We start from the raw sequence: 14,138 nt of genomic DNA, 5'->3' as shown, positions 1-14,138 counted from the left end.
CAACCAAAGAGTTTGACAATGATATTCAAATGCCGCCTTGCTGCGCAAGATGTTCTTCTCACACTGAATTTAAATTTGCATCACACCAAGATATTTTGCGTCATCTGTCTGCTCAGAGACAAAGATGTGGAAAATGTTATGGAATGTTGTGACAACTCATTTGTGGACAGTGAATATTGCTCATTTGAGAAGACTTTTAAAAAAGTTCAAAACTACTGAATCTTAACTGCCTGCCATTTTTAGGATATACTTCAAAGACTGAATTAATATAGGAAGGCGTTACAGAGCAACTCCACTGCCAATTACAGTTTATACCAAGTAGACATCAACACACGCTTCACTTACTATTTCCTTCATCCTTTCCGTCAGCTTAAGATGAACGTCAAAAGACTACAAATCATAATTATCTTAACAAATTAAACATTGGCTTAATAACATTTTAATAATGTCTTCAATGAATGCTTAGCTAGTATAAGACAATATGCAAGATATTATTTGGCATATGTAACTGTATTGTAATGAGGAGGGCAGGCTCCTCCAGCTGAGTCTGGTTCCATCAAGGATTTTTTCTCCATCAAAGGGATAGTTCACCCAAAAATAAAAATTCTGTCATCAATTACTCACCCTCATTTTGTTCCAAACCTGTAAGATTTCAGTTCATCTTCAGAACACACATGAAGATCTTTTTGATAAAATCTGAGAGATTTCTGTCCCTCCATTGACACCAACGCAACAACCACTTTGACGCTTCATAAAGAGATTGTAGATCAGGCTGAAACTTGTCTTTATGGTAAACATATTTGCACCAAAAAACTGTGTTTACTAACTATTTTACTAAAATAAAAAAATAGTATCTGGGTACTTACATGTTTGTTTGTTTGTTTGTTTGTACTTACATGTTCCCTTTCTAATGGCAGCTGGTTTTACATGGTTTTTTAGTTGGACCAAGCTGGTCATTTGTTGTCAGAGCTGGTAGACCACCTAGGACCAGGATCCAGCAGGACCATAGATTAAGTTTTTGTTTTAATGATATCTACATACCTTATATGAAGAAAGCAGCTTTAAAAATTTGTTTTACTTAAATTGCAGTAAACACATATAAATATATCTTATGTAAATTCGCTGCTGAGGTGAAATGCAATTCCTCATTTTGTTCATAAGTCATATTTAAAATATTTTTGATACATATAGAGAGCTGTTGCATCACAAACCTCACAGGCTGAGGCTATAAAGCATTTATAAGTTCAAAATCTACTAAAACTATCCCACTTGTGCATGTTCATTTGAGCAGTAACATGTGGCAGGAGCAGCAGCATCTCCAGACGTCTGTCATATGCGCGTCACCGCTATTTTGGACACTTTGGATGGAGAGCACGAGGACGCGCCAGATCTATTCTTGATTCCATAGAGGATTAAATATATATCTCAGACAAAAGTCTAACTGTTTAAGAAGGATATCGCATTAAGTTGATCATGGCTGGTCTTCAGAGTGGCTCAAACGTAACGCGTAATTTCACGAATCAGTTCGTGCAGCCGGCGTGGCGTGTCGCGGTCTGGTCGGTCGCGTACAGCTCCGTGCTCGCGGTCGCCGTGTTCGGTAACATCATCGTTATATGGATCATTTTGGCCCATAAACGGATGCGCACCGTTACCAACTATTTCTTGCTCAACCTGGCGTTCTCCGACGCCTCGATGGCCGCCTTCAACACGCTCATCAACTTCATTTACGCCACGCACGGAGAGTGGTACTTTGGAGAGGTGTACTGCAAGTTCCACAACTTCTTTCCCGTGACCGCCGTATTTGCCAGCATTTACTCCATGACAGCGATTGCAGTCGACAGGTAATACTGTTTATGATCAATTATAACATTTTTATCAGGGTTCATCGTTCAAAAAAATATTAAGCTGAGGTAATTGCTTCAGGGTTCCCATGGAAATTGTGATTTCCAAAAGACACGGAAATTAATAGAATCTTTAAAAAGTAATAGAAATCGTCTACAGTTCCAAAAGTGGGGGTTTGCCGTAGAAGAACCATTTTTGGTTCCCTAAAGAATATTTCAGGGAACAGTTCTTAAAAGTTTTTTTTTTTTTTTCACATTCAGAACATTTCAATATTCTAAAGAACATGTTTTTCCACTGTAAAGAACCTTTTGTGGAATCAAAATATGTTAAAGGTTCTTCATGCACATTTTCCAGACTGCTCTTTCTACGTTTATTCAGGTCTCTTCTAGCGTTTTGTTGAAAATATGAACAAAAAATAATCTGAGAACTATTGAATACTAGCCTACTCTATTCAGGTCTGGTCAATCTGTACAAAAAACTAATTGAATAGAATTACAATAAAAGTGTTCAAATGTTTGTGGGAGAGAGATTGAGATGATGTTGAGTGTAACAAAAATTGGAAACATTTAAGGCTTGAAAGTGCTCTTAAAAGTCTTAAAGTGAGCTTTTTATTAGATACAATTATTTTGCAAATCTCAGCATTATTTATAATAGAAATAATCAATATATCATTTATGATACCATGTTTTTAAATGTTTGATATTTTGTATGAATATAAAAAAGGTATAAACCAGCCTCTGTAAAATGGCAATCAAATCAGTTACATGTCAATTGCTATTGTGGCAAGTAGATTACAATGATTGGATATTTAATTGTATTTATACTTATTTATATTTATATTTATTACTGGCCCATGACATCACCCTGCTTTTTGTTAGTATTTTTTAAAAGGAATTCATATTAAGTAATCATTAAAGACTAGAAAAGTCATGGGAAGAAGGTATGTGAGAACAGCACAAAGAAAGGAACAGGCTTTTAAGGACCACCAGCACAGGCTTCTTTCTTCCTCTTCCACCTGTTCATTTACAGAATAATGCAGAGTTGATACAATAATGTGACCTTGTGCAATCAACATTCATAGCATCCAGTTAGTTATGAATGCATCTAATGAGATGAGATGAGATCTTTGATACTGATCTGCATTATACAGAGCATTGGGGGGCTTTTCCTTCATTAAAAGCTTACAAGCTCAGTCTGTGGTTGTGTGAGCCAGAGAACATCAGTTCATCCTAACTCTACGTAATCTTTCATCATGCGCGAGTGTTCATGTCCATATGCCTGCTCACCTTTTCATTCCTATTATCAAAAGGTTATCCTAGGTAAGGTGGAATTAAAATAGTTTTTAATAATGCATTTCATTTTTCAATATGAATTACCCATAAATGTCATCAACATACAAGACTATATTAATTATTGGGAATGCCACCTACCGACATTTGTGTTTAATTTATGCATGTTCCATTATATTTTCAAAATATTCGCTCATAGTGGAAGTGCTTTTTTATTAGAGATAATGCTCTAATTTACTCCAGAGTTCATTATGATGAAGTCAAACAGCATGAAGCTGGCTTATTATGCGTTATATTTTTTTTGTCCATTTTTAAGTTTAAAGTCAAGGATGAAATGGAAGTTGCACTAGACTCTTCTTCCCTTTTTGTGACCTATATCCGAGTGAAACGAATTCTTGAAGAAAACATGTAGGGTGGGACCTGATTTTGTCCATTGGGAATTGATTGGATGGTTGTGGTTTGCTATTGGTGGATCTCATGTGAGTGACAGGTTGCCCCGCCCTCACACCAGTAACCACATCATCAGACAAGAAGACGCTGCAAGAGGGAGGGGAGGTTACTTTGATTACAGATTATGAGGCACATGAATAAAAAAAAATGATTTGCACAGATATATCATAAAAAAAAAATTAAAAGAAAAGAATTGTCCATTTTTATTTCATGGTGACTTTAAGGCAAGAAACCAGGTGAATAGGGTTAAATATTTAACTGATTCAACAGATATCACCATAATTTCCCAGTTGATTGCTTAAGAATAGCAAAAATGATATTAGTTTTCTCAAATCTTATGTTTAGAAATGCAAATGATGGATTATCTAAGTAAACGCAACGCATTCTCATCCTAGGGCGTCATATACTGACGCTTTTGACATTTCGTCTACATCGAACGCACATGGCACCCTTTAGCGTCAATATGACACGCACAGAGCTTTGTTCGGTTATGGGTAGGTTTAGGTCTGGGGTAGGGTTAGACAGCTAGGAGGCGCCTTCTGGCCCATATCTATCTGTGTCTCATATTGACGCTAAAGGGTGCCATGTGCGGTCGATGTAGACGAAATGTCAAAAGCGTCAGTATATGACGCCTTGGGATGTTCCAGGACATAAATCTTGGTTAAAGCCAGGTTAAAAATTCTTGTCACTTAATGTTGACATATTACATATTTGCATATCTCTTTTCATCATTAAGGTTAGACGCCGTCGCCATATTGAATTTAACACAGATGAAAATGAGGCTGTGAGGAATAGACGTACAGTCTTTACAATGGCACGCACTGTACAGCCTGCTACAGCCAGAAAAAATCACGTTGTTTTTAGGAATAAAATGCTATATAAATCAGGCAAATGATATATGAACAAACCCCTCTGTAAAAACCATTCAGAATATAGATAGTAATAAATCTGGTTTAAGTGCTGCTGAAGTGGAGATTTCTGACTGAGAAAAAAACTCATTTTGAGAAACATGTATTGCAATTGAAATGAAGCAACAAAAAAAAAAAGTGCTTTATTAGTCTGAAAAGCAAAATAGCCCATAATCTCCAAATTGACCAATGCATATAAAAAAAACATTTTTCTTTGTGCAGGTACATGGCCATAATTCACCCTCTGAAGCCTCGTCTGTCAGCTACTGCTACTAAAGTGGTGATTCTCTGTATTTGGGCCCTGGCGGTGATTTTGGCTTTCCCGCTGTGTTTCTACTCCACCACGAGAACTATGCCCCGCAGAACCGTCTGCTTCGTTGCCTGGCCGAGACCCTCTGAGGATTCGTTCATGTAAGAGATTAATTTGTTCCAAACAAAAGTTCCAAATCAGTCACTAATAAGGTCAATTTCACTCAGGATTCTCGACAGCAAGATGATATTTTGGCAATGCCTGATTGGCTTTTTTTCTGCTGGATTGTAATTTCTGTACAGCCTGCACTTCTCAGGCTCTGCTTTCACTCCTCAAATATTGGTAATGCTCTTTCTGGCTTTACATTTCCTGTTATCCTTACACTAAGTACCATCTGGCAGTGAGGCGAGAAACACTGAAAACCAAACACATTACCTATTTACCAGTGGCCAAATGGTGTGTGAGAAGCGTAAACAGTCATTCCGACTCACAATCTAAATTTATTGTTTAAATATCCAACCCTGGGCATTTGTACTTGGTTTTATCATTTGGCGAGCTCCATAAAAGCCACTTGTTTTTCACAACGGCTTCCTCTCCTCTCACCTGTGCAGGTATCATATCATAGTAACGGTGCTGGTGTACATGCTGCCCCTAGTGGTGATGGGTATCACCTACACTATAGTCGGGGTGACACTTTGGGGAGGAGAAATTCCTGGAGATTCATCGGACAATTATGTTGGACAACTACGTGCTAAAAGGAAGGTAAGAAGGTCTGAGTTTGGAACTGCTTGCATTGTGGTAGAAGATCAAAACTGTATTGTTCCTCATTTCCCCATTCCCTCTTGTCTTTCCAAACCTTTATTGCTTTATTTCTTCTGCAGAACATAAAAAAAAAACATATTTTGAAGAATGTCATTACAGTGTTCATAGATTTAATATCTGCTAACACTTTATTTTGATGCTTACCCAACAGACATTCTACTGACTATAAGTAACTTTGCAACTACGTCAATTTATTCTGCTAACCCAAACCAGTCTACTACAGTCTACTAATACTTTAATGAGAGTTAGTTGACATGTAGTTGCAAAGTTACTTAGGCCTATGGTTAGTAGAATGTCTAAAGTGTAACCAAACTGAGTCTTAAAGTCCCCCCGTGGTGAAAATTAAGCTTTTAATATTGTTTATATGTCTATGTGGTGTTTTTAATATGCTTTAAGACAAACCATGTGCAAATTCACAATTGTCATTGTTGAGTATTTTCTCCTTAAAACTGAAGTGAACCAAAGACAGTCTCAAAAACACGGTTTGAAATCGCTGGTGTTTCTGACGTCACAAACTACCTTGCAACCAATCAGATCAACGTGTGATCGTCAACGAGTGGATCTCTGAACTGGAGTGAGTGAGTGGAGGCGGGGCTCATTTGCATATTCATAGAACCGCCTATACTAAATGAGGCAAGGGTGTCGAGTTACATTCAAGCTATTTTAAGGCATGACTCATTTTTTTAAGGAAATTGGTGGTGATTGACTACAGGGGGACATTATGTCTTTTAAAATCTTTCAAAGTGAAAGTATTTGTGAGATGGAGATGGAAAGTTACGCTACACTGCATGTTAGAACCGAAGGATTTCTCTCTCATATGATCTCTCTGTCCTCGGTAGGATTGTCAGAATGAGGTGACTAAAGGACAGTGTTTAAGAAATGAACCCATGCATTTGTAAATCATAGAAATTAATCTATGTATTTATTGTTACCTGTACGGAGCATATCTCACTGTATTGTTATATCCATTTGAGATTTTTCGACAGATTAAGGTCATGTCTGGTTTATCTCTCCGGTCAGCTCTGAGCTTTTCGTGAGCCGGCGCGTTCAGACACACGCTTGCACATGTGGAACACAGTTCTCCCTCTCAGGGATGATTCTAGGACAAGTCATCTCTTATTGTGCACAAATGGTTCATATTAATGACTGTGATCATTCTATGTAATCCAGTACTTTGTTTCTGATGCAGAGATTACGGAAACATTTCAAATATAACCATAGGATTATGCTGGATTAAAGCACTTGTTTACTCACCTTTACTCACAATCGCTTCCCAAACCCCATTCATTCCTGTGAAGAACGCTCTGATTGGCTGCAATGTAATGGAAAGGATTCCAGTAGGTTTCACAGGGTGTGTGAACTGTTTCTCAGACTCTTGATGGGAAAAAAACGTTTAAAATTTGCACAGATTATGAGCAATTTCTATATTTCTTCCATAAAAGGAAATGGACAGTTTTTATTTAGTAATGCCCTAGCAACACTCTAGAAACCACCCAAAACACATTAGATACTATCAATGAACAACCATTCAAAACAACCTGGAAATCTATTGTGAACGCATGTACGGCCATTGCCGGAAGGAAGCCAGTGCTTGTAGTTTATAAAGTTTTAAAGGGCACCTATTATGCAAAATTCACTTTTACATGGTGTTTGAACAGAAATGTGTGTTGGCAGTGTCTACACAACCACCCTATAATGATAAAAATCCACCCAGTGCTTTTTTAAAATCTCCATAAATCATAAGCACTGTCTCAGAACAAGCTGTTCTCAGATTAAGCTGTTCTCAGATTCAGGGCAATGTGATGTCACTTTGCACAGGCCCCGCCCACGACTGTTGATTGACACTACAGTTTGAGCATAGACCCACCCTGAGTGAGCTGGACACAGAGTCCGCCATTGTTTCGACTCTTGAGCAGCTGTAGACAAGAATGTCTCCTAAGCGATTGAGGTGTTTTGTTGTTGGATGTAAGAATGAACATAGCAGTCTTCATTTACTCTCGTTGTTACTCGAGGATGGATCTGTACAAACTGTTCGTGATCCAGCTTCACTGTCCGGAGCGACAGGCCTAACGTGACTGGACACGGAAGAAATGAAAGTGAGAGCGTGCACTTTATGACAGCTCATCGAGTCGTTTTTCCAGTTTATTAAGCACCCACTGAAAAGGTGTGTATATTTGTTTACTGTTGGTTGGTTGTAACGAGTGTTTTGTGTACTTCGCTGTGTATGTTGATGACAATGAAAGGGAGAGAGAGAGAGTTTATGGATAAGACTTTAATGCGCACTATGTTTATTAGCTCTTACAGTGATTTTCTGGAGTAAAACTAACGATTCATCTTTTGTGTGATGTACAATAAACTTCACTGAACTCCTCAGTATATTTTGTTCATCATTCGGACGGGGTCCGCTACAGCAGGCTTGTATTAATAGTGGATAAAAGCAGATGACAAATTAGTTATAACCGTAATTAAACTAAACTATACCTGTTCTATCTCCATACAGCATATATTCTCTGGCCCTGTGGGCATTATTGTCCGACTCTGAGTCGAAATGAACAGCGTTACTGAGAGTTTCTGTTTTGATATTATCAGATGAGATTGTCCTGGCTCTGAGCGCGAGCTCGTGAGGCTCCGCCCTGTGGGCCGGCAGCTGCAGCTCATTTGCATTTAAAGGGCACACACTAAAACGGTGCGTTTTTCTGAGCCCCAAAAAATGACCATTTAAACATGCTGTAAAAAATTATCTGTTGGGTATTTTGAGCTAAAACTTAACATACACACTCTGGGGACATCAGAGACTTATTTTACATCTTGTGAAAAGGGGCATAATAGGTGCCCTTTAAATATGGATATTTTTCACACAAAAACCCATCGTTTCACTTCAGAAGGCATTTATTAACTCACAATAAAGTGTAACCATTTTTTTTTTCATAATTGTTTTTGATTAACCAAGCAAAACCGCAGAAAGTGGTTACAAATGGGGAAAAAGATTCAAGTGACCTGAAGATGTAGATTTTCTATATAAAGAAAATAATCAACAGAAGATGCGATGTGACAAATGTGACAAATTTGCACTTATGATAAATGCATCAGTTTTTACTAAAGTTACATCTAATCCAGGGTACTCTGTATTTTTTTAGCTTTCCCTTTTGCAGAATGTCATGAATGGTGAGAAAATCAGCATGATTCACAATGAGTAGAAAACTAGCTGTAGCCTCCTGACAGGTCATGTTCACCTGCCCTCCTGAAAGATATTGTGCTTTCACACTGATTGAAGACCATTTATTCTCTTCCCTTGAAACATTAAAAAACTTGTGTCTATCTGGCATAAAAAAGACAAGTTCTCTGACACTTCTGCCGTCATGTCTGCTGGCCGGTTTACGTCACACCTAACCTTTCTCTGCTTTGTGTAACTGTCAGTCAGAAATTATTCGCAAGGCTCCACTGCATCCCATTATACTCATTAAACTACAGTGGGGTCTTTTCAGGGAACAAGACTCCTGTCGCTTTTTTACAGACAAGGTGCAAATGAACGTGTTCATTGATTGATGACGGACGGCGTTTCTTTGTCTTTTCCAACAGGTTTGTGTCAAATTATGCGCAAATTAATGAGACGATGTGAGTGGCTTTTCAAAGTTTGTTTTGAGCAGAGGAACTTGGAGAATGAAGGATGTTTGTATGTTGTTTTCAAAAGCGATGAATAAATGGCTGGAAGATTTTACCATTAATGATGGAGGTGCCAGTTTCGGTGGTTTGGTTTTAAAAACAAAGGGGAAGGATATGAATTGCAGGCAAGGGCAAGTGTTTGATGCAGTCCAAACCTTCAGCCGAGAGCCTGAGATCGTTGTTCTCCGTAAAAATCTAAAAATGCTAATTTGATTGGCTAGTACTGCGATACCTCTGATACCTCTTTGAAAACAAAGTTTGGTGAACAGGTTGATGACTCAAATCACTGAATTTGTAAAAGCCATCAAATATCAGAGCAATTATTAGCAAATAAATTAGATATGGTTTATTCAGATACTACCATTCAAAAGTCTGGGGTCCATAAGAAAATGAATACTTTTAATCTAATTTAACAAAAGTCAAAGTAAAGACATTGATAATGTTACAATCGAATTCAGTTTCATATAAATGCTGCTCTTTTGAACTTTCTATTCATCAAAGAATCCTGAAAGAAAGTATCACGGTTTCCACAAAAATAGGAAGCAGCACAACTGTTCACAACATTGATGATAATAATCAGAAATGTTTTTTTAGCATCAAATCATCATATTAGAGTGATTTCTGAAGGATCATGTGACACTGAAGACTGGAGTAATGATGCTGAAAATTCAGCTTTGTTCACAGTGACATCTTAAAACATATTCAAATAGAACACAGTTATTTAAAATTGTAATAATATTTCACAATATTACTGGTTTTGTCCATCAAAATACCACTTCAGTGGCATTTACAATACATAATGTAACATGTTTAATTATGTACTACTTTTCAGCCGACTTTAATTTCCTTCTGCTCTTTCGTGATTAAAAACTACCACGGCTCTAAATGAAACTTTCTTTACTCACACCCGCCTGATGACTTTCAGTGTGGTGCCAAATCACTATCAATCACATTTCCCCCAGTCATTCATTATCTGTTTCCAGGTTGGCGTTTTTGTTCACTGAACGATGGCAGCAGATGCTTTGAGTCGTAGACTGCGATCTTACGAGCTGAGCCGTGACTTTCCCTGATGCTGTTTTGTTCCAGCAAGAAGCCAAAAACCCCATGTTTTGCATGCATATGCTTCGTGTTGTGACTTGTGATCATTTGCTCTCTCCTCAGGTGGTGAAGATGATGATCGTGGTGGTGGTGACCTTTGCCCTCTGCTGGTTGCCCTATCACATCTATTTCATTGTGACGGGCCTAAACAAGCGTCTGAACAAGTGGAAGTCCATCCAGCAGGTCTATCTGTCAGTGTTGTGGTTGGCCATGAGCTCCACCATGTACAACCCGATTATTTACTGCTGTCTGAATGGCAGGTAATGAAACATATACAAAACACACAGGGTGCAAAATGTACTTTTTGTCAAATCTACCAATGGAGAAAATTGAGAAAGAATTCTGCCCAAAGGCTTCTCACCTGCCAAATAAATATATGTGGCATTTGAAAATATAGATTTTCAGTATAAGAAAGTAATAAATAAATTGTATATATATATATATATATATATATATATATATATATATACTGTATATATATGTATATGTATATGTGTATATATATGCTGCCACTCAAAAGTTTGGGATCAGTAGGATTTTTTATGTTTTTAAAAGAAGTCTCTTCTGCTTTCCAAGGCTGCATTTATTTGATTAAAAAAAAAAAAAAGTAATATTGTTAAATATTATGACAATTTAAAATAACTGTTTTGTATTTGAATATATTTTGATGAAATTATGCTCAAAAAACATTCATTATTATTATTATCAATGTTGAAAACAGTTGTGTACATTTTTTTCTGGATTGATGAATAGAAAGTTCTATTTCATTTATTTGAAATAAAATCTTTACTTTATATAATGTCTTTACTGTAACTTTTGATCAATTTGATGCATCCTTGCTGAATAAATGTATTGATTTCTTTAATATTTCTCCCCCAAAAAATTCTTACTGACCCCAATCTTTTGAACAGTAGTGTACAGTATAATGTTACAAAAGCTTTCTATTTCAGATAAATGCTGTTCTTTTGAATTTCTTTCTATTCATCAATGAATCCTAAAAAAAATGACACGACTGTTTTCAACATTGATAAAATCATAAATGTTTCTTGAGCATCAAATCATCATAGTAGAATGATTTCTGAAGAATCATGTGACACTGAAGACTAGAGTAATGATGCTGAAAATTCAGCTTTGATCACAGGAATAATTACGTTTCACAACATATTCAAATTTTTAATTTTTAAATTGTAATAATATTTCACAATATTACTGTTTGTCTTTTCTTTTTAATCAAATAAATGCAGTCTTGGTGAGCAGAAGAGACTCCTTTAAAAACATAAAAAGATCTTACCGATCCCAAACTTTTGAACAGTAATGTATATATGCAGAGAGGTTGGACAATGAAACTGAAACACCTAGTTTTAGACCATAATAATTTATTAGTATGGTGTAGGACCTCCTTTTGCGGCAATACAGCATCAGTACGTTTTACAGCGGCCAGAGGGATTTGAGCCATTCCTCTTCCTCTTCCAGAACAGTATCCAGGTCAGTAAGTGATGCTGGTGGAGGAAAACGTTTCCTGACTCGCTCCTCAAAAACACCTCAGTAATATTTAGATCTGGTGACTGTGCAGGACATGGGAGATGTTCAACTTCACCTTCATGTTCATCAAACCATTCTATCACAAGTCTTGCTGTGTGTATTGGTGTATTATCATGCTGAAACACGGCACCCCCTTCAGGGTACAATGTTTGAACCACATGGTCCTCGTGCAGATTTGTTCGGTAGACCTTGGCAGTGACATGTCCATCAAGCACAGTAGGGAACGCCATGATATTACAGCCCAAACCATCTGATCCACCCTCACCCTGTGCTTCACTCTGAGCACACAACTCTCCACAGATGTGGGAAAGACAGTGAAGGTGGACTCGTCAGAGAACAATACGTTTCACACAGCCCAAGATTAGCACTGTTGGCACCAATAAAACCGACATTTGGCATTGACACGCGTGAACAAAGTTCTGGTTACAGCAGCCTAACCATGAATATTGACTCCGGGCGAACAGTTTTGAGGAAACAGGAGAGTTGAGGTACGCATTTAATTTTGCAGTGGGTTTGGGCAGCGGTGGTTTTATGTTTTTGGGATAAAATCCGGGTTAAGACAGTCACTCCCGTTGGATGTGGTTCGTCATACTTGGTTGTATTCTGACATTACTCTGGATACCAGAGCTCTCGATACACCCCAAAGACTTGCTGTCCTGGTCACAGATGAGCCGGAGAAACGCTCACCAACAATTTGCCCTTTTTTGAACTCTGATATATCTCCCATTATATGTAATGGACAACTGTGCTAACTGCTAATTCAACCTTCACTCTCAGCTCTTACTGATGCGATGTGAAATCTGTGAAGATTGGCCACAAGGCCGTGCAAAACTCCAACACTATATTGGCCTGTGTTTCAGTTTCATTGTCCAACCCCATATAAGTATTGTTCTTTTGAATATAAAAGGTATCACAGTTTAACTTAATTAACTTTATGGTCAACTTGCAAGTAACATGGTCTTATTTAATATTTAAAAAAAATAAAAACATTTAAAAAAGTACATTAAAATAAATGGATATATAAAATGAAATAATAATAATTTAATATTTTTTGTAATAATATATTTTATATATTAATATTAAATATCTTAATATTCATAATGTTAATATATATTATAACACAATGTGAATATTATATTTATTATATTATATTTAATAATATTTAATTAAAATATATTATATATATTTGTCAAATATTATTTGAATATAAAAGGTATAATAAAGAATGTAAAAAAGTTTAATATAAAAATAATATATTGTGTATATATATATATATATATATATATATATATATATTATTTATTATATATATAAATATTTTTTCAGAGGCTGAAAATATTATGAAGCAATTATTTTAATATTATTAATGGGAAATTATTTCAATGAGTAAATCCTTTTTTCCAAACCTCCAGGTTTAGGGCCGGCTTCAAAAGGGCCTTCAGATGGTGTCCCTTCATCCATGTATCAAGCTACGATGAGCTGGAGCTCCGTCCCACCCGTCTCCATCCACGTAACCAGAGCAGCATGTGCACCCTGTCCCGGGTCGACACCAGTGTCCACGGAGACGACCCCCGCCACAGCAACCGAAAGAGCACCAAGTCCCAGTGTCAGGTCGAGGTCAGAGACCAAAACACAGCAGCTACTAAACTCTGTCTTCACAGAGAGCCAGTGTTTGCAAGCGAGCAGCTCAGCTGAAGGTGCTCCATTACACTCATGCTTCTAATCATCTGCAGTGTGATGAAGCAATACTGCCTCCAAGTGGAGAATTTGGAACATTATCAGTGTAGTTTAGCGTACTACTCAGTGCATGCTGCCTAGTATATACTGCATACTGCCTTCTCATTTCTTAAATAGAACATAGTACATTATGCAATTATAAGCATTTATTACATGGCTTGGTTGAATTCTAATGTAGAATGCGGTGTGTTATTTCTTGATAACAGACCGCTGCTAAGTATAACACACCGTTGCCATGAAAAACAGAGCGTTGCTATGGACGCAGGATTCTAACTATAGAGACCGAACGGACTATTTTCTTTAGCGGAAGTAATACAATCGTTTTTAAATCAATAAACTTCTTTTTAAATCAATATTTTGTGTCAAATTATTGATTTATTTGGTAGGTAGCCATGTAATAAGTGGGATAATGTAGAGCGAGGCGGTTGTTATAGCGAATACAACCCCTTCAGGCTGATTCAAGCGGAGGGGTCTTGAATCAGCCTATCGGGGTTGTATTCGCTATAACAACCGCCTCGCTCTACATTATCCCTTACT

At 37.1% G+C, this 14,138-nt stretch overlaps 1 protein-coding gene across 1 annotated transcript; it reads left to right on the top strand.

The window, feature by feature from the left end:
- The first annotated feature begins 1,465 nt into the window (after positions 1–1,465).
- tacr3l (tachykinin receptor 3-like) lies at positions 1,466–13,887 on the top strand. The gene is made up of 5 exons (XM_079856150.1): positions 1,466–1,841; positions 4,712–4,900; positions 5,351–5,501; positions 10,386–10,582; positions 13,277–13,887. Exons 1-5 carry the CDS (start codon positions 1,474–1,476, stop codon positions 13,557–13,559), a joined length of 1,188 nt encoding a protein of 395 aa, XP_079712276.1. The 5' UTR covers positions 1,466–1,473; the 3' UTR covers positions 13,560–13,887.
- The last annotated feature ends 251 nt before the right edge of the window (positions 13,888–14,138 follow it).

This window comes from Squalius cephalus (genome assembly GCF_949319135.1).
Source record: "Squalius cephalus genome assembly, chromosome: 2".
Taxonomy (NCBI): Eukaryota; Metazoa; Chordata; class Actinopteri; order Cypriniformes; family Leuciscidae; genus Squalius; species Squalius cephalus.
This window is presented reverse-complemented; position numbering and strand designations above follow the sequence as displayed.